The sequence below is a fragment of the Indicator indicator genome, chromosome 23, assembly GCF_027791375.1.
Source record: "Indicator indicator isolate 239-I01 chromosome 23, UM_Iind_1.1, whole genome shotgun sequence".
Classification (NCBI taxonomy): Eukaryota; Metazoa; Chordata; class Aves; order Piciformes; family Indicatoridae; genus Indicator; species Indicator indicator.
This window is the reverse complement of record NC_072032.1, coordinates 11,291,858-11,311,281: the sequence shown is the minus strand read 5'-3', so window position 1 is coordinate 11,311,281 and position 19,424 is coordinate 11,291,858. Positions and strand designations below refer to the sequence as shown.

The 19,424-nt window shown below is 52.5% G+C and overlaps 1 protein-coding gene across 1 annotated transcript; it reads left to right on the top strand.

Annotated features, from left to right (window-relative positions):
- Window positions 1–9,065: 9,065 nt before the first annotated feature.
- On the top strand, window positions 9,066–10,347 carry NKX3-2 (NK3 homeobox 2). The gene is made up of 2 exons (XM_054391640.1): window positions 9,066–9,468; window positions 9,872–10,347. Exons 1-2 carry the CDS (start codon window positions 9,066–9,068, stop codon window positions 10,345–10,347), a joined length of 879 nt encoding a protein of 292 aa, XP_054247615.1.
- Window positions 10,348–19,424: the final 9,077 nt, after the last annotated feature.

Below are 19,424 nucleotides of genomic sequence, written 5' to 3'. Positions count from 1 at the left end.
ATCCATCTGCACCAGCCCTTCAGTTTTCATTGACCTGGGGAGTGAGATGGTGTGGAGCCAAAGTGCACCTTATCCATTGGACCAATATGGGCTCTGTGCTTATCCAACACCTAGAATATCTTGGCCTGGTTGAGACCTGGCAAGAGTGAATATACTAAAATAAAATGAGAAAAACTTTCATCATATTCCAATAATCTGTATGGGGCCAGGATTTTTACAAGCAAGGGGTGACAATCCTGGTGCTGCTAAACTGGGAAGTGTTTCTATTTGCCAGCAAAGTATGTTGCAGAAGGGGAAGCCCATTCGGACCCCTTGTCTCTGTGCGAGTCACTCAAGAAGTTTTGAGAGGGAAAATCCTGCAAACTTTGTCCAGAGAGGCGTTTGCTAGGCTGCAGGTTGGTTGGGAAAAAAAGAAAATTTCCGCTCACAGATAGTCAGAAAACAGCCACTAGATGGCAACTGGTGCCTGCCAGGTAGCGCAGCCCGACCCCGCGCCCAGCGCACGCCGCGGCAGTGCGCCCGGAGCCGGGGCAGGGGCACCTCGCACCAGTGTATCCAGTATCTTGGAGTAAATAGAGGATTTCTCTGTGTCACCTGGGGCCCAGATGCTAGGGCATATAATAAGGGATATGTATAAAAAGTAGCTACAGCAAATAACATCCCAAAATTTTCATAAGCTGGTCTTATCATGAGGCTCAGAATCAACACTTTTTTGAGAAGGAGTTTATTAAATGCAAGAGTATGGCACTGTGGTGGTCTTGAGAATCACCACTGCTACATTCCATGTCCGAAGGGCTTAGGGCTATTGGAGTGAAACAACCCACAGATTCCTGCCAGGACATTGATTTGTAGATGACATGCCACCTTTCAGCTCTACAGCTGGTAGTCTTGTCTTTTCCTCACTGAAAGGATCTCACTACCTCATTATCCAGGTGTTCTGACATTTAATATACTCTCACTAAAGCAGATGTTACCCTACACCAAAGCAGTTATGTGAGCTGACCTGGCCTGCTTCTGAAGTCATCGTGTCTTAGAAAGTAGCTCTAGCAGCTGTGGTAGTGCACCTGGCCATATACAGACCAAGGAGCTAAGCATTTGGGGTTGAAAGCTCTTCCACATCCCCCACAGACTTCAGGGATGTCACTTTTTCTCTCCAGCATGCTTCTGTGCTTTCATACTGCCAGCAGTTCTCAGTTTGCAGTCAACACACCTTTTGGCTGCAGAGGTTTCTTACAGGTAACTCTCAAGGATTTACTAAAATAACTAAATAAAACCCTGTGACCAAAATATTATTGTATGTGAAGGTTCTTTGGATGATTTTAGTCCCCTTCATGATAACTATGGGTAAAATCAGAGATACAAATATCAACATGGGCAGAGCTGATCAATGCACATATACACCATTGGTGTTTGCAGGCAATCATCCCAACAATACAAGGAGGTGAGACTACAAAGGCTTTGTTGTGTATTTTGCAGAAGCCTATTCTGCAGACATCTAAAAAGATGCTATGAAGCATAACATTTTGGTTTATTAAGAGTTGTGTTTCCTTATGAAGAAGCATATCAAATGGAAAACAGCACTTTGCCCTGCATGACCCTTCTCAAAAGTTGCAAGTGATAGGATGAGAGGAAATGGCCTCAAGTTGCACCAGGGGAGATTTAGGTTGGATAAATTTAGGACAAATTTCTTCCCCAAAAGGATTATCAGGCATTGAGGTTGGAACACTGAAGGTGCTTAGAGAAAACCATTGGGCTTTTAATTAGCTCTTATAAAATATAGGCAATATTATAAAGGACCAGAAGACCATACCACACACTGCTCTCTGCCCAAAGCAGGGAGAGCAGAAAGCTCTCGTTCCTCCTGCCAAAAATAACCTCATCCATAGTGCAGGAAATCACAACTTGCCATCTTGAAACTATTACCAAAATGTCCTTCCAGCCAGCACTCCTCTGCCTTCCTTGTTCACTCACAGGCAGATTTCTGCATCCTTTTATTGTGAAAAACTTCCTGGAGAAGTAAAAGTATTTCTTAGTTTTCCAAAGGGTTCATAACTGACCTTTTGTCTACCCAGATGCCTGTTCCTTCTCAAGTTGTAAGTTTTCCACTAAATTATGGGAGTTCTTTAGTAACACAGACTTCTTCAACTACCTCATTTACTCTCATTCATGTAACAAGTAGGGTTCATACTGCTTTTGTCATACTACACATTTTTATTCTTTGCCATCTATCACTTGCCTTAGTGCTTTTTTCTTCTGTTAGGTATATCCCAAAGTGTGCCTGGCTAATAAATTATAGAAACAGCTATTCCTGTGACAGAAATATCCTGACAATCTGCTCAGGCTCTGCTCCGCTCAACACCATAAAAATGTTCAGAAGGAGATAACCTATAAGTCAACATCTCTAAATTTACACAAAGACAACACTAATGAAGATAGAAATTCTGAGAGGACTGAACATCACAAGGACAAGCAGGGTGCATATTTGCAGTCATCCATAACTGACATGCTCAGAGTCTCTACTCTCTAAGATACACAGGGAGAATATGACCCATATCTGTATCTCCTGCAGAAAGTTTGTGTCATGTTTGCTGATTTTCAGGCAGTGTGAACTCACCAAGACAGAGTCACTAAGTTCTTTGTGAAGTTTATGGAAGTATTTGTATTCTCACTGAGCAAGCCAAAAGAATTAGTGATTTAACGTAGAAGCTGTGTTCAGATGAAATGTGCAGTCACTGTACATACAAAATTATTGCCAGTGGAAACAACTCACACAGTGAACTTGCTAATTGCCCTAATTTCATAAACCTAATGCTGGATCCAAGGTCTCTGTGCTCAAATGGCTTAGCTTGATTGCTCCAGCAATGAGCAATTGGGCATAAATAGCAGCAAGACCAAGACCATGGCTGTGGAAGGCAGCTGCAGGCATGGATGCACCCACCACACAGCACATAGAGCTGGGGGCCCTTGTTTCCCACCAGAGGTGTCAAAAAAAGCTCTGAGAGACTGACATCCTTCCAGAGACATGAGCTGCTATGGAGTGAGACAGAGTATCTGAACTGCTTGGTTTCATTCTCTGAGCAGCATAGGGATGGGAGTTCCCAGGGACCCAGACCCACCACTTGTGCAAACACCTAGTGAACTCACATCTCTGCTTTCTCCTCAGACATAGGAAGTCAGTTACATGCGTCTGGATCCAAAAATAACGAAGGACATACAGTGATTCTCATCTCTACAACACATCATGTTTGAGGCACCTGAGTCCAACACTGGAGCTCCTGTATCAGATCTCCTTCTCCAAGCAGGCATCCCAACAGCCAGCAGTGCACCCAACAGACTGCCCAAGATGTGCACAGAAATGCCATGTCCTCTCTCCACAGCTTAGGCTTCCTATTTAGTATGAAGAGGGTGTGAAAGGAGTGAGTCCTGGATCTCATATTCTGCAATTTTTAACTAATTGCTGATCTGTATCAATGTATAAGTCCCAAACACTCCCAGATACTACCTCTGATGGGTATCTACTCCTGATATGAATAAGAGATAGAAAATCTAATACAAATTTACTCTTGACTTGCTATCAATAAAGATGTGACTCTTAGACAAAGATGTGAAATCACTTTATAGATGTAAACAGTTCCAGTACCTGAGAGGCTGGCAGGCTTGTTGATTTACCTAAATGTCAGAAGGAATAAAAATATTTAAATATTACTCCAATGTAGCCATTGACTTAGTCCATCACATGTGAAAAGTGAGCTCAACATTTTCAAACAAAAAGTAGGAAAGGTTATTACTTATTTATAGATTCAGGAGCAATGGTAAAGGAAACCTGGACTCTATATGATGTTGTACTGAATAAACACCAAATGATTAATCTGTGCTATGAGTGCTCTTAAGAGCCTAGAGGCTTGCACACAGCAAATGCACCTACTCTAAGGTGGTGAATACTCATTAAAATGCTCTAGTTAATAATAAGGAGAAAGTTAGAACCAGTAGAGAGACCAGATAATCTATGGATGGCTCACACGCATATGACTTTGGCATAAACTAGTCTATTTCTACTGGGTAAAAAGCTAAATACAGGGGCTAAATGTCACAATATTTATTTCACAGAAAAATTCAAAAGCTTTAATTAACAACTGTGAGATGCATCTGGCCATTTGGGTATGCTGGTCTGCTTTTTATTAGTAAATCGAGTTAATCTTGGCCAGGTTGTATTTCTGTCCTACAGATAAATAACATCAGAAGATGAGGAATGTATAGCCATTCACTGGGGTAGTAGAAAGCCTAGCATAAAAACAGGAGTCAAAGAGAAGGCTTATTTCAAAAGCAGGTCTCTCCTGAATGCAGGTGTGGAACAGGGTTCCCCATGTGCACACAGCTGGTGCGGCCTCCTGGAACCAAGCGGCAGAAGCAGCCACACAGCTTCACTCTTTGTCAGGAGTGTGATGATTAGAGAAACTGTGTGTCTTCTCCTTTTCAGGGTCTTGCAATGAGGGATAATCCAGGACACAAACAGCCCTGCAGTGAAATGAAACGTCAGTAGTTTTGGTTTTGTGCTTGGTACTCTGCATGCCAAGCCTTGACTTTTTATCACAAGGATGAAGCAACAAGAGGGAGATTTGTGTTGTTTTTTTTTCAGAAACAGTAGCCCTGAGCAATAAAACTGGGCCAAATTGTGTCACTGTATATATGCAACCAGAAAGAGTCAAGCATTCCTTTCAGTTTGGTTGTAAACTCCTATAGGAGTGTTTGTGTCTGAGCCTCCCAGCCTTAAGGGGCATGGGCTTTTCCCCATATAAGGAATATGCACAGAGAAGGAGATTGCAAGCCAGATATTAAAACCTGCTGAGCTAATTTGCAAAGAGGTTGTCGAATTCATAAGATTAAAGTTCTCATTGTCAGCATTATATCTGCTCATTCTTCAAGTTTAATATGCAGCTGGATTCTAAAAATGGTTCAGATTCTTCTCTTCGTTATAGGCAGTGTATCTTTTTGTCACTAAAGTCCAGAAACATCTTTATAGTTGACATCTCAACAACAAAACAGCATCCTGACATCAACCTCCTTGTAAGGAGAAGCACTGTTTGTGTCATTGTCATGTTCCACCTAAGCCCCTGGGAGACCCAGCAGAGACTGGAAAGATCTGCATCACTCTGTGTATATCAAGAGGCAAGCTAAGAACAAATCTGAGAATACAGGTTCTCTCTAGGAAAAAAAAAATATCACCTCCAGTTAGATATGGCAAAGGTACTACCTGCCACTATGCAGCACTCCCAAGAGGGCTACTGTGTGGGGCAGCTCTGGGCCATGGAGCTCCTTGGCCTGTCTCAGAGCTAAGAAGGGCTCGGGGGGCAAATAACTGGGACAGAAGTGGGGTTGAAGAGCTTTGCCTAAGAGCTGGAGCATGGAGGCTACATCACTAAACAATTTCCCATACAGGGCAAATCCTGCATTCCTTTTTTTGCCAGTGCAAGATATTCCCACCCAGGGGACCCGATGATCTCTTGAGGTCCCTTCCAACCTCTAGTATACTAGAGGTGATACTGTGACCATATGGATCTTTCTATACATTATGTATTGTTTGAAAAGCATGTGCTCTTTACAAAGGTTTTTTGCAGCCACTCTCAGGTAGGTGTGTGTTGTCTTTTGCATGTTTATCTGATGCTTCCATAAGACATCCATGAGCCGAACGCATCCCTCCAATTCCATCGGTGCCGGCACTATATGCATGTTATGCTGCAGCCAGGCAGGCTCTGCTCCCGGCTTTTCCCAGCCCGCAGCATCATTTGACACCGGATGCTGGGAGAGGGCACTGGAGATGAGAATTTACACTCCTTTCCCCACCTGAGTTGGCCTTAATCTGGCCCACTCCGGCGCCAGGGGGTCACTACGGCCTCGTGGCCGAACCCCTCCTCCCCGAGGGTCGGCCGAGGCCGAGGGCAGTGTGGCAGGGACGCCTCTAGATGGGGCCGCCCGTCTGCTGGCAGAGCCGGGAGGGCGAAGAGCAGGGAGACGGGGTCCTCCGGTGTGGGATTAAAAGCCGGGGGGCTCCGGTGGGCGAAGGAAGAGGCAGTTCACGGGGCACGACGGGGTCTGGGGTTTCCCCGCTGCAGTGTAATGAATAGACGTCTGTAAAATGGCTGATCCAACACAACAGATAATTTTTGGCTGATTCCAAGCGGCCCTACTCGTTCGGCTGCCCACCCCACCGCCCTTCTCTCCCCCCTGAGTCTTTTTTTAACAGGAGGAAGGTTTGCGCCCAGTTTCTCCTACACAGGCTCGGGGCGGGGAGATGGGGGGGGGAGAGGGGGGGGGTGCTGTGCCCGTCATCTCCGAGGAGCCCTTGCCCTCTGGTGCTGTCCCAGCTGAGGGCAGCCGGGAGCAGGCTGTGAGCCTTGCACCCAGGCGGCCAGTGCGGAGCAGCAATGGTGGGCCGCTGCTCTCCCCTCCATCCCACTCTCTCTCCCTGCCGCCCGCTGCCCGTCTCCCCGCGGCGGGGCTGGATGGCGGGCGCGGAGAGACCACCCAGCTGGCCCCCGGCCGCCGCAGCCCCGGCACCACCGGCGCTGCCTGGTGTCCCTCGGCCTCTCCCCTGCGCCTTACCCTCGCTGCTGCTCGCTCTGCTCCCGGCCTCCTTCCCAGGCATTTCTTCTCCCAAACAGTAATTTTATGCTGGGGAAGAGGGCGCAGAGATCGTCCCAGGAGGGGGCAGAGAGGGAGAGAATTTAAAAAAAAAAAAAAAAGAAAAGAAAGTAAGGAGGTGGCAGGGAAGGAGCCGGGTAAATTAACAAAGAATTACAGCCATTGTAAACTAACCGCAGGTATTTCCAAGAGCTTGAATGCGAAACCTTGTAAATCAGAGTTCGCGGGCTAGAAACTGCCTGTGCCGGAGCTCTGAGGGAGGCTGCGGCGGGGAAAGCGTCTTTGCTTCTTCCTCCTCGCCGCTCCCCTGGCTCCAAAGCAGCCGCCTGCTCTGCCTCCTCCTCGGCGGTCTGCCGCACCTAGCCAAAGCCCGAGAACAGAAGCGCAAAGATGCGGAAAGGTGCCCAGGACGGTCCTGCCCGCACACCCCGTCTCCGCCGTGCCCAGAGCTCCACTCCAACCCCACAACCCAAACCACAGCTCTCCCGACCCCGCACCTCCAGCCTTTCCCCTTGGAAGTGCCGAGCCCTTCCTCTCTCCCCGCGTTTCCCTCCACGCACTCCTCTGACATCCCGAATTTCGTCTCTCAGCTGTTTAGTACCCCTTAAAATGCCCTTGCAGGGCACCCTTCCTACACCTCCTACACATCTTCTTCTAAGTGGATTCCTTGCACCTTTCACAGATGCCTCTTATTTCACCCCAGCTCTTAAAAATATCCCCTTGGGAAATCTCCTAAGCATATCATGGAACCGAAGTCCTAGGTGGCAGAAGCGATGGCTTTCCCAGGAAATACCCGGGTGAGAAAAAGGGATAATAAGTGAGTCCGAGCAAGGCTATTTAAAACAGGATGAATTTGTTCAGAGAGATAAAGCGTGTTCTCCTTCAGTCACACAAAGGTGCTCTTCGGCTTCGTGCTGTGTATGAGAGTGAGATAATTTATTTTTTAAAAATTTATTTTCCAGGTAAGAATAATGACTGAAAGCATTCAATTTGTGCCAGAGTCGTTGATAAGCAATTATCATGGCTTTGTAGCCTACCGCAAACAGGCGATCGTCTCTGCGGGATCCAGAAATGAAATGTGGGCAAACGCCTGTGAAGAAGCAGGTTTAACACCCCGGGAATAAGGCTTACGAAACGAAACCGAGTTTGGGAATATCATTTTGACACTCTTTGGCTCCTTGCGTTGCCGCGTCTCCCCAGCACCCAGAAACCACTGGCGAAGGACTGGCATGTCAGTTCTCGTGTACCTGCTTGATGCTTTCATAGTTTTGTTTTTTTTCCTGTTATCTCTGAGAATACAAATAACGTCTGAAATAAATAAAAGAGTGATGTTTGGGGGTACATCGCTGTTTTGGTAACGACTCTCGTTTATACAATTGCCGTGCATAAAATAGTTTTCAAAAGCTTCACTTTTTAGGGCCATTTTCTTTCACGGAAAGGATCTTTTCGAGGAAAGCTGTCTTTAATCTGCGAGAAACTGCTCTCCTAAATAGGTCTTTTAAAGCCCCGTGGACTGAAGACTGTCCCTAACATAAACTGACAACGTTTTTAAGCAGTAGGAGAGGTGAGAGCGCATTTTGATGAGCCAGTCGGGGCTATTTTGCTTTTACAGCCACCGGCCGAGCTGCCCGAGCTCCGGGCACGACTCCCGCGGCTCACGCATGGCCCCGACCCTGGCGCGGCAGTGCAATCCTCCCGAGAGACCCTGAAACAAGCCGTTTCCCGAGGCGCTTTCCAGAGCAGCTCGCATCAAATTCTTGCCAGCCTGCGGCCTTGCTCCCGTTCCCCCGCGACGCTTCCCGCCGTGACCGGACCCTTCCCCGAGGCCAGGCCGAGGCGCGGCGAGAGGGGAAACACCCTGAAAGGATTATTGTGTCTGTCTCTGGGAGGCAGCGGCTGCTCTCCGACGGGCCTGTCCCGCCGCGGGCAGCAGCGGGCGGCGCGGTGCACCGCGGGGGGCCGATCCCCGCGGGACGCAAGGGGTTAAAGCGCCGTGCGCCCCGCCGAGCGCCCCGCGGAGCCGCATCGCCCCGCGGTGAAAAGCAGCCAATCGCCGGCCGCGCTGCGCGGGGACTGCCCAATGGGAAGGCGCGGGGCCGGCACTGTCAGGCGGCGGTGAGGGATGACAGCGCCGCCGGCAGAAAAAGGAGAAGGCGGGCGCGGGGCGGGACAGAGCGGGGCGGAGGCAGCGCCCGCGCCGCCAGGGACCCGCGGCGGCGCCCGGCGGAGCGCGGCGCGGCGGCCCCGGCCCTATGGGCGGGCGGGCCGGCAGCGGCGCAGAGAGGCTGCCCCCGCTGGTGCCCGCCCTCCCGGCGGCAGAGAAGGGCCCGGCACCGGCTCGGTCGCGGCCGGCGATGCGGTTGCCCAGCTGAAGGCGCGGCCGGGGTCCGCTGCTCGTCCGCGGGGGGCCGCCGCGCCGCTGGGACATGGCCGTCCGCGGCGGCAACGCCCTGACGCCTTTCTCCATCCAGGCCATCCTCAACAAGAAAGAGGAACGCGCCCGCCACGCGGCGGGACGGCCGCCACCGCCGGGAGCGGCCGGCGGATGGCGGCTGTGCGGCGCCGCCGAAGGGCCGCCGCTTCCCTCGCCAGCTGCCACCGCTGCCCGCGCTCCGCGGACGGCGGCCAGCTGGGACTCGGACTCGGCGCTGAGCGAAGACCCCGAGGGCGAGCGGCGCTCCGAGGAGGAGGGCGCCGTTGGCAGCGCCCGCCCCGCTGAAGCCGTGGACGGGGGGCGACCGGCGGCGGCGGAGGAAGCACAACCCCCGGAGGCGGCAGAGCGGGACTGCGCCGGGCTCAGTGACAGCGAGATGTCGGCTGCCGTCTCAGGTAGGGGCGGCCCCGGCGGCGGCCCCTCTGCATCCGCGCGGGGAGGGCAGGAGGGTCTCAGGGAGGCAGGGGGAGCTGGGGGATGGTAGGGACTTTCTGCTAGCACCGCGGTGGTTGTGCGACGGGCCCGGGCTGTGCCGGGGAGAAAAAAAAAGCCCCCAGGAACACGTCCCGTGGGACGAGGGAGGACGTGGAGAGCCCTTTGCCAGGCTGAGTCCGCAGGCCGGGAGGCAGTTTGGTGCCTTAAAGAAAGGGAGAAACCCCCGGCTGTCCCGGCGTTGAGTTGAGCAGCGGCTCGGCGGGGTCTCCGCCCGCCCCGTCGCGGCAGGCTGCGGGCCCTCCGGGGATGTGGGTGTCCCGGCGTCTGCCAGCCCTGACCGCCGTGCTTTCGCCCTGCCCGCAGATCGCAGCCCGCCGCAGGAAGAGGATGGAGCGGGCAAGTGCGGCAGTCTGCTGCCGGGGGAGGAGGAGACGGCGGCGCCGAAGCCGCGGAAGAAGCGCTCCCGCGCAGCCTTTTCCCACGCGCAGGTCTTCGAGCTGGAGCGGCGCTTCAACCACCAGCGGTACCTGTCGGGACCCGAGCGGGCCGACCTGGCCGCCTCTCTGAAACTCACCGAGACGCAGGTGAAGATCTGGTTCCAGAACCGGCGCTACAAGACGAAGCGGCGGCAAATGGCCGCAGACCTCCTGGCCGCTGCCCCCGCCGCCAAGAAGGTGGCCGTCAAGGTGCTGGTGCGTGACGACCAGAGACAGTACCACCCCGGCGAGGTGCTGCGGCCACCCTCGCTGCTCTCCCTCCAGCCCTCCTACTACTACCCCTACTACTGCTTGCCCGGGTGGGCTCTGTCCACCTGTGCTGCAGCCGCTGGCACCCAGTGAGCGGCACACATACATACCCCCTCCCCTGCAACCTGCACCCACACACACACTGGCAGCCAGGAAACCCATCTCCCCTCTGCCACCACCACCACCATCCATCCACCTATCCATCCAGTGTCTCAAATCCAGAGCCCCAGCTGCAGCTCTCAGTGCCTTGGACAGTATTTATTATTATTTTATTTTTGTTATTAATATTATTCGGATGGTTCCTCACCCTCTCCTCTTCCAACATAGGACTTCTCAGCCACCCCACCCTGACCCTCACCCCTTCCCCACCCTGCCAGCCGAGGACTCTCACAATTCGGCACAACTAGTTCATGGTATCCATGTTGTCAGTGTATTTGGTGTAGACTTCTCGTTTGGGTTTTATTTTTTATTTCACTTCGGATTGGTAGAGACTCGATCTTGTGGGGGAGAGAGAAAGAGAAAAGGAGAAAAAAAAAGGAGAGGAAATAAAAAAAACAAACCAACCCACAAAACCAAATGCAGCTCAAAAGAGGAGATCAAGGACTCCCTCGGTGGATTGTAAGGAAGATTATTTTTGACGTCTGTTTGAGTCCTTGGTCTTCCAACTCGTTGCAAACTGAGTGTGCCTTGTATGGTGCTGAATGTAAGGAAGCCTCTTTCAGATCCCCCTGCTCTTGTTGCCCATGTTATTCCCATACTCCATGATCCCTGGCAAAGGATAAATAGGTCACAAAAGGGTGAGACTTATATTGAAACTCCAGATTTCTTATTTTCTTTTTTTCCTGAGATCTTTCCGTGTTCGGGGAGGGAGGAGTTACGGATTTTTCGCACTTTCCGGTTGTATTAAAGTTCTTATTTTTGTATTCAATGTGAATATTTTTAGTTGGGCTTTTTAAAAAAATGATGTAGTGGGAAATTTTAATACCATCAGTGCCTTTTACAGTTCTTCTGCAGACCTCTCCTCCCGGGGCAGGGATTTCTGATCTGCTCAGCAATGTAATTACAGTTTCTTTCTTTCAAGGTAACTCATTGTGCTTTTTTTTCTGCCTTTCCCCCCCCCCCCCCTTTCTCTTTCAATGGCACTGTGCACTCAACTAGATTATTTACTTCAAATGAATTGTGAATGTTTGTAAGCTATCCGCTGTACTTTTTTGTGTTGTTTTGTTTTAATTTATAAACTGCAGTTTAACACTTAGATCTGATGCTTGTGTCGTTTGTGAGAGTGGATATGGATTTCCCCAGCGACATTTTCCCCCTCAACAGACTTCAGGCTGTAGTTCAGACTTGTCCCTCTCTTTCCATCTTTGCTGGGAGCTGGCGCTAGAGATCGTGAGGCCTGGCAGGGACCTGTCCCTCTGGTCCCTAGGGCTGCTCTATCCCTGTGCGCTGTGCAGCACCTATGCTGGTCCCTCTGCAGGGGTCGGGCTGGGCACCTTAAGGAGTTACTTGATAATACGTGTCTAGGATGGAACAAGCCCCAGAGAGCCGGGACTGCTAGTTTGACTGCCCCAGTTGCGGTGTGGATGCGGCGCAGATGCGGTGTGGTCAGACGATCCCCCGGGAGATCCAGTGACTTCTGCCGGGTAGTCTTGCAGTGCGGGGATGGGATGGGCTTCAATGGACCATGCCGGTTGAACTCTTGGCAGCTGCCGGGAAAAGTGCGTATGGCGGCGGGTTGTTTTCGCCCTGATGGAGCCCGTCAGGGAGGCCGGGGGTAGCCGGTGGGTTGAGATTCCGGCCGGGGCTGCGGGATGGGGCTTCGCGGTTCTCGGCGAAACGGTTGAGGCTGTTCGTATCCCGACACCACCCCGATAGCCGCTTGGGGCACCATCCCGGCGAGCCTCTGCGGCGAGCTCGGGCCCTCAGCACGGTGCTGGCAGCGCATCCCCGTGCCGCCTTCCGTCCTCCGGCCGCTCCCGCCGGTGTAGCGTTGCCAGATGGGGCGGGCAGCCTGCGCAGGGGTGGGCACCTCCATCCGGGGGGCCAAGGCCGGTCAACGGCCCTTAGAGGGACTAGATTTGGTGGTGGCTGCAGTAGTTTCTCCACGCACATGCCCAGGCCTCTTTCACCGGCGGCCACATTGCCCGAACGTCACCGCTCCTCTATCGCCGCTAGCTCGATTCCTCTGGATGCCGAGCGCGGGATGACTCGGAGGAAGACCCCACTGAAGCATTGCCCCCCGCTCGCGGTCCTTGCAGGAAGCAGCCGGGCTTTTTCCCCGTCAGCCTTCTAGCCCTGGCCCTTCCCGGTTGTTACTTCGCTTTCACCAGCCACGAGCAGCCAGCACTGCGGGCCGGCTCTGAACCCCCTGCAGGTGAGGTGTGCCCGGTTGGCAGTCCGGCTGCCCTCGGCGGTAGGGAAAGGGACTGCTCCCGCCCCAGAGCGGGCTCGGGGCGAGCTTTCTGCTCCAGATGTCCTCTGGTCCTGGCATGGGAGGGGATGCCTTGAGTTTGGTTTTGTTCCGCCGCAATTCTGCTGGCGAAAGGATCACTCCAGATGTAGCGGTCCGTTCTACAGCGAAGAACTTGGCGGATGAGGGACGACTGATATTTATTAGCCTGAAATTCTTTTCCTTTTTTCTTTCTTTTTGCCTTTTTTCCCCTCCCTCTTAAATTGTTTCTTTCCGACTTTCCCACCGCTTTCCCCCAGGAAAATTTAAAGTTTTTGGATGTCAGGAGCAGGATCTCCGTGGCACTAGGGAAGGTGAAGAGGAGCCCTTGCTGCCCTGCAGACAGCTCAGTTTGCTCTCTGTTTTTGCTTTTGGGGATGTTCTTGCGCCTACAGCCCCATGTCTCCTGTGAGATTGAAACCCCACCAACCCACTGATTCCCATCCCAACTCCGACAAATTACACCAGGGAGTGTGTCCCCGGTTGGGATGGCGAGAAAAAGCGGCGGGGGTGGCTATCGGCGAAGCTGGTTATGGTTCCTATCGGACTCCCTGTTGGAGAGAGATTATTGCGATTCCCCCTCTCCCCCCGCGTAGGTCACCCTGTTTTATTATTTTGTTTCGTGCTTGCTGACGGATATAGGGCTGTCAGGATGCTCCCGAGAGGAAAAGAAACAGTAGGTCATGAGAAGCTTCCTCAGGGTTTCCCAACTTGTAACACTGGATAACGTGCGTGGAAAATAAAGCCTCAAAATATTTTTTTCGAATTCGGTAAAACTAAGATGCATTTTGTTCGAGAAAGGACTTGCTGAAAAAAATAATGCGAGTGAGTTTATTGGGAATTTTAGGGTTGTATTTAATATCGATTATTGATGCATCAAGAGTGTTTTCGTTTGACATTGATGAAATCTCTTAATCGGGAAACGTCAGTATTTTCCACCAGGGAAATATAATCGATAATTTAACAGAATTTTACAGCACTTCGGAGGGTTTTTCTGCTCCAGATTTTATTGACAATTCTACCACTTTAAATACAAAGAAAACTCCTTGAGTATTTTTGTCTTTTTTAACGACAAAGTCCCTAGTAACCGTGTGCCGTCACTGTACCAAGGCCAAAGGAATTAGTATGGATTTGCGGCATTTAAGTTATCAGCTATGCCTGGGTTCCAACATGCTTTCTCTATTCCCTCCTCCCTCACCTCCGAACACATATTCAGCTCATCAGGCCATCCACGGCCGCAACATGAAAATAATCTCCCAAACGATACATCCCAAACTCGTCCTCTCTCCCAAACCCCAAACGCATACAGGAGCCGTGGGAATCATTTTCCATCCGACCATGGACAAGCCTCAGTCTTAAAAAAAGAAAAACAGTCCCAATAGAAAGAGGGAGAGAGAGAAACCACTGCAGTTACATGAAATTCGATTGTTGAAATATAATGTAAATTGTATATATCTTTGCATATGTCTCCATAGGCGCTTGTGTTTGTATTTTAAACACTCGCTCAGGCGCAGAGACCAATTCTGCAGCAGGGAGGCTGACTATATTTAGATACCTCCCGCTCCCTCGCAGGGTAATACAACAGGAAACCACGTAGATTTTCCCCCCGCCCCCGCCCCACGCACACTTTTGTCAGGTGGGGACCAGCGACGCTTCCCGTGGAGGAGCAGGAGCAGCAGAAAATGCCGTAGCACGAACTGTCCTGCCGGCAGCGCAGCACCTGCCCGGCCTCCCAGGGGCTCCCGGGAGCAAGGGGCAAAGGTGGCCTGGAGGTTAAGGGCCTCTCCCCGGCAGGCCCGGGGCTGTGGCAGGCACTTTTCCGCTCCGCTTCTCCTGTCAGTGGGAAGGCGACGCGGCGCGAGGGCAGTCCAGGACCAGGGCCGCGGCCCCCCCGGTGGTTTCCCTGGGTTTGCAGCACCGAACCACCGGAGAGACCAGTTCCGCTTGCAGGGAGGGCCTCGGAGCCCAAAGCATGGACACTCGTGCCCACAGGCGTTCGGGAGGGCTGGGAGCCGGCCGAAAGGCCGGACCCCCCGCGGCCCTAAGGTGGGGACAGTAGTGCCTCCAGCAAGCAGCCTGTTTTTTTCCTGAGGTGGTGAGGAAAATAAAAGTCGGGTCTTTCTGTCCTAGCGACCACCTCGGGGATACTACTGTTCCTAGACTCTCCAAAAGCTTCCCAAACGTGGATTTTTCCTTTGCATTGTTCGCTGTTAAGTGGGGAGCAAGGTGAACCAGTAAGCCAGGGAATCGCTTCCCAGCCAAATTGCAGGGCCGTCAGCGCCTGGATCCTGTTCCAGGCCAGGGTAGTGCTCCCTTCTCCCGTGGTGAGCAGAGACCAAGTGGGCGAGGAGGCTTTGTCCACAGACTCCAACCCCTTCGGAGCTGCCGCCTGCTGATCTCCGCGCCCAGCTCTGCCTGCGAAGGGCAGTGTCTTCCCCCCATCGCGGCTTTTCCGTGCCCTGTCGAGGGACCACGGGAGCGGGCGGACTCTCACCCGCAGATGGGGTTTGGCTCTTCTTGAAAAAACCCCACGGCTTGGTTTGTTGTTGTTGTTGTTGTTGTTGCTGTTGTTGTTGTTGTTAAGGGAAGAGAGAATACCGGCAATCTCCAAGCAAACTCTCGTTGTCTCCAGAGGGATGGAGCGGAAAGAAAGAAACAGTCCAGGTCCACCTGGGACGGGGATGTCGCAATGCCCGTCGAAGGCCGGCACCAGGGCGGGGGCGAGAACTGCCCTCCTCGCTTCGGTTCCACCCTGTCCAGCTGCCGGCCGGGTCCCACAGGCCCGAGAAGAAAGCCGTGGCCAGAGGATGAGGGGTTTACCCAACTGCCCGGAGCTCTTGGGGCTCCCCTCCTCTTTTCCCGGCTCCGTACCAGAGCTGGGAGGGCTGTTAGCCACAAACTCATCCCAAGTCATGCTGGCCATGAGTGCAATTGTCGGGCCCCTCCTCGCAGCAGCACTAGCGGGGAGTGCTGGCTGCAGAGCCGCATATTGCGCCCTTCTAAGGCTTTCAGATCTGCCTGTGGCTTTTTTGACTAAAATCTGACTCAGTAGTAAAGAGGCCGGAGCTCGGGCTCCCCAAAGACCCAGCTGGCAGCCAGCAGCGCATCCTCCTTTGAGGCAGAAAAGTATCACAACCAGGGAAGCTTCTTCGCTCTTTTTCCCGCCGCAGTGGCTCGGCTCTGGGAGGACAGGCAAAGGGGTGGGGGGGACTGCCCTGCTGCTGGCCTGGGGCAGAAGCTGACCTGCAGAGACTTCCTACTGCCAGTAAGGGGGTGCAAGCTGCCACAAGGACCAGTGGCTAGTGTCCTTCCCACCAGAGTCGGGACACAGCTATTAGTAAATATATATTAGGTAATAGGTATTTAAAACACTTTTTCTTTTTCTGGAGGAAAAAAAAAAAGAATTTAAAAAATGCAACAGCATAGGATCTCAAAGGCTACAGGCAGCCTTTCCATGCACGGCCGATTGACAACCAAAACAGTGTTTCCACACAGAGCAAGAATGGCCAGAAAAACATAGAACGTGTGGAAAGGCAAAGAAGGGTCTGATTTTCTGTTTCCCGGGGCTGCAGCCTGAGAGCAGGAGTGCCGGTGGGCCGGGGCTGAGGGGCGATGGACGCAGGGTTTTGCCCCTCGGGCGGGGACTTAGGGCTGAGGAGAGAGCCCACGGGGTGCTCGGCCGGGTGCGGGTTACAGCTTTGTTTTCTAAATTGCTCTGCGGGGTAAGCATGTCTTGCAAGCAGTGGTGACTCTAAAAGACACTGTTCCCACCGCCCGCTGCTTCAGAGCCCGGCCCAGCCTTTCGGCCCTGGCGGTTTGAGGACCCGGCTCGGCATCGGTGATCTAAACCCCGCTAAAGCCGCCCGACGGCAAGATCCCTCTCCCACTTTTCTCCCGAGTACGGGTAAAACACTTTGACCATGGATCTGTGCTGCGTTGCACTTAAACTGTCCGGGGAAACTCTTTGTGTCGCAAAGGACCTGAGTGATAATTAGGGATGAAATGCGCGTGGAGAGGACTAATATTATTTTTGGCTTGTGTGCGAATAATACAGATTTAGGAGCGAATAAAGCTGGGTAGGCTGGGAGGGAAGCGGGGGAGGCAGCACTCGAGCTGGGTGCAGAGGTTTGTGCCGGGCTCTTCTGTTCGGGACAGCGAAAACGAAAGACGGGTCCTCCCCGGGATTAGCATTTTGTCACTCATGTGCGGTAACGAGGGGCGGCCCCGGGGTGTCTGGCGGGGGTGGGGAAGCAGGACAGGAGGGCGGGTGGGCAGCCCCAAAGCACGGCTGAGAAGCAGCGGGACCGCTTTCCTCTGTGAGGGGTGTTGTGAGCGTATTTATCGAGATGGCGCCGTCGCTGCTCTGCCCCGCTCTGCTCTGCGGGGTGGCACAGCAATTCTAAAACAACACAGCAAATAAAGCATTTTACTTGCCTCATAAAAAAAGAAATAAAAGAGGATTCCCATGTTTCATTACTCAGTTAAGAATAAAAAATAACCGCAAACAGGGAACTTCTACGGACATACTACTTTTTCCCAGCCACCGCAATAAGAAAAGAACATAGACTCTCATTCGCCGGTTATAAACAGCACTCCGCAGGGATGCAGACTGTCATTTTGTCAAGTGACTCTGGATTTCCTTTGTCTGAAATTGTACTAATTTATAGGATCTAAAAAAAAAGGCGCCTTGATGAAACTGACAATTTCCCTGCTCTTTGGGAGAAAGCTTTTGCATGTCACTTTAAGAAGTGAGGACTGTGCTGTGGATTTGCGCATCCTGGGAAGCTGTCCGTGTAAGTCTGCGACCTGGGAGATCACAATGGCATAATTTAACCAAAAATATATCCAAAAGATATTAAAATACTTTTTTTTTTTTTTTTTTGAGAACGAATGATTTCGCTGAAGAAGAATCAGAAACGAACGGACACAGACTCAGAATCACAGAATCAACCAGGTTGGAAAAGACCTCAGAGATCATCAAGTCCAACCTATTACCTAATAATAATACCTAATAATACCTTACATGGTAGGGAAAAAAAATCAATCTAACACAAACCCTGACAGTAAGGGGCGAACTTTAAACATAAAATTGACATTTTTTCTTAGAAAAAAAATATATTCAGCCCTTGCAACGTGGAAATTAGTTGTAAACCGATCTGGCCTCGGAAAGTGTCTCGTTTTGGGAGCCATCGCTAAAGCCCTTTCGCCAGACAGGAGCGGCAGGGCTGAGCGGAGGATAAGCAGCTGGGCCGGGGCGCGCTTGTCCTCGCAGGACCGTGAAAGAGGATCCCCGGATACCTCTTTCCAGGGGCTAGTGAGACAACGCGAAACGTGCCCCTTGCAGAGAACATCATCCAAAATCCCTCCTTATTCTTTCTCTGCTCTGGGAGATGCCTTTTGGTTGCTCGTGTCAACCAACCCTCGCCACGGCATCCTGCCTGGCTCTCTGCCCCTCGCTTCCCTTTCTTTGCAAAACATTCTCTGACCTCCCAAGCGCCTCTCCCCTGTCCCCGCACCGTGAACAGGGCCACGCTAGGCTTTGGTCAGGGTTCTGTGCCCCGGATCGTCGCTGGCAGCGGGACGGCAGCGCCCGCCGGCCCTGGCAGCGCTGTGTCCCCAGCGCCTCTGCCGGGCCCTGCTAGCCCCGTCGGGCTGCTGCCGGCCTCCCGTGGCCCGGCAGGGAGGGTCTCCTCAATGCCAGGCCTGTGTATTTGTAGTTTGATTTCGCACGTCAAGGATAATTTCTTCATACAACTTAATGGACGCGGCTTGACATCCATAATGATCGCTAATCATTCAAATTATTTTTGCTAGCGCCCAGACATGTTCCAGTTGTTGTGATAGATCGCGTTTCACCCATAATGACAGACAATTACCATTTCTAATTCGCCGTCTTTTGACACCTAAATCCACCCACCATATGTGGCTGAAACTCGGCGGCGGGCCCTTGATGACATTTGCAGCAAGTCCCTCTCCTCTGAGAGGAGCACCTGGGATGCCACCAGTCACCCCGCCGACCCTACGGCCTTTCCCCAGGCTGCTTGACCTCGGCCCTTTGCCATCACAAGCTCTCGTGGCTCACTGGCCACGGGCGTGCGTGGGGCGAGCTGGCGGGGACAGAGGTGCGGCCCGTGGCGACAGAGCCGGGCTCGGCTTTGGAGGGGTCACGCCTTGGAGAAAGCCCCGTCTGGGAAAGCTGCTCGGTCCGGGAGTCAGAGGCGTCCCTGCGGGCAGTCCCCTTCCCGCTGCCCCTGTACCCAATGCGGACAGGGAAACCCACGCCTTAATTCGTACTCTCAGCGCAGGCAGAAAGCGCCGGTCCTCCTGGACGTGGGGACATATGGCCTTCAATTGCCCTATCTGGGAGAGGCAGGAAAGAGTTGGGGGGAGGACGCTCAACTGTAAATAGTGCCTTCCCATCAGATCCATCATCTTTCCTGGGACATTTACCGCCACGGTTCCCCTGGAAATACGAGGCACCCGATGGAAGATGTCTCTGCGTGTCCCATACATCCGACATCAATAGGACCGGCATCTCCGTGGCTGCGCTGCTGACCCAGCCCTTCTCGCCCGGCCCGGCCGTCGGGGCATCCACCCCGCAGATGCTTCCCGTTGCCCTCGGTCCCTCCGCACCGGGACACGTTTGCCAAAAAAGCAACAGGGTCAGAATTTACCCCGACTAATTCCTTTTTTATTCTATAACGAATGAACCCGTAGCATT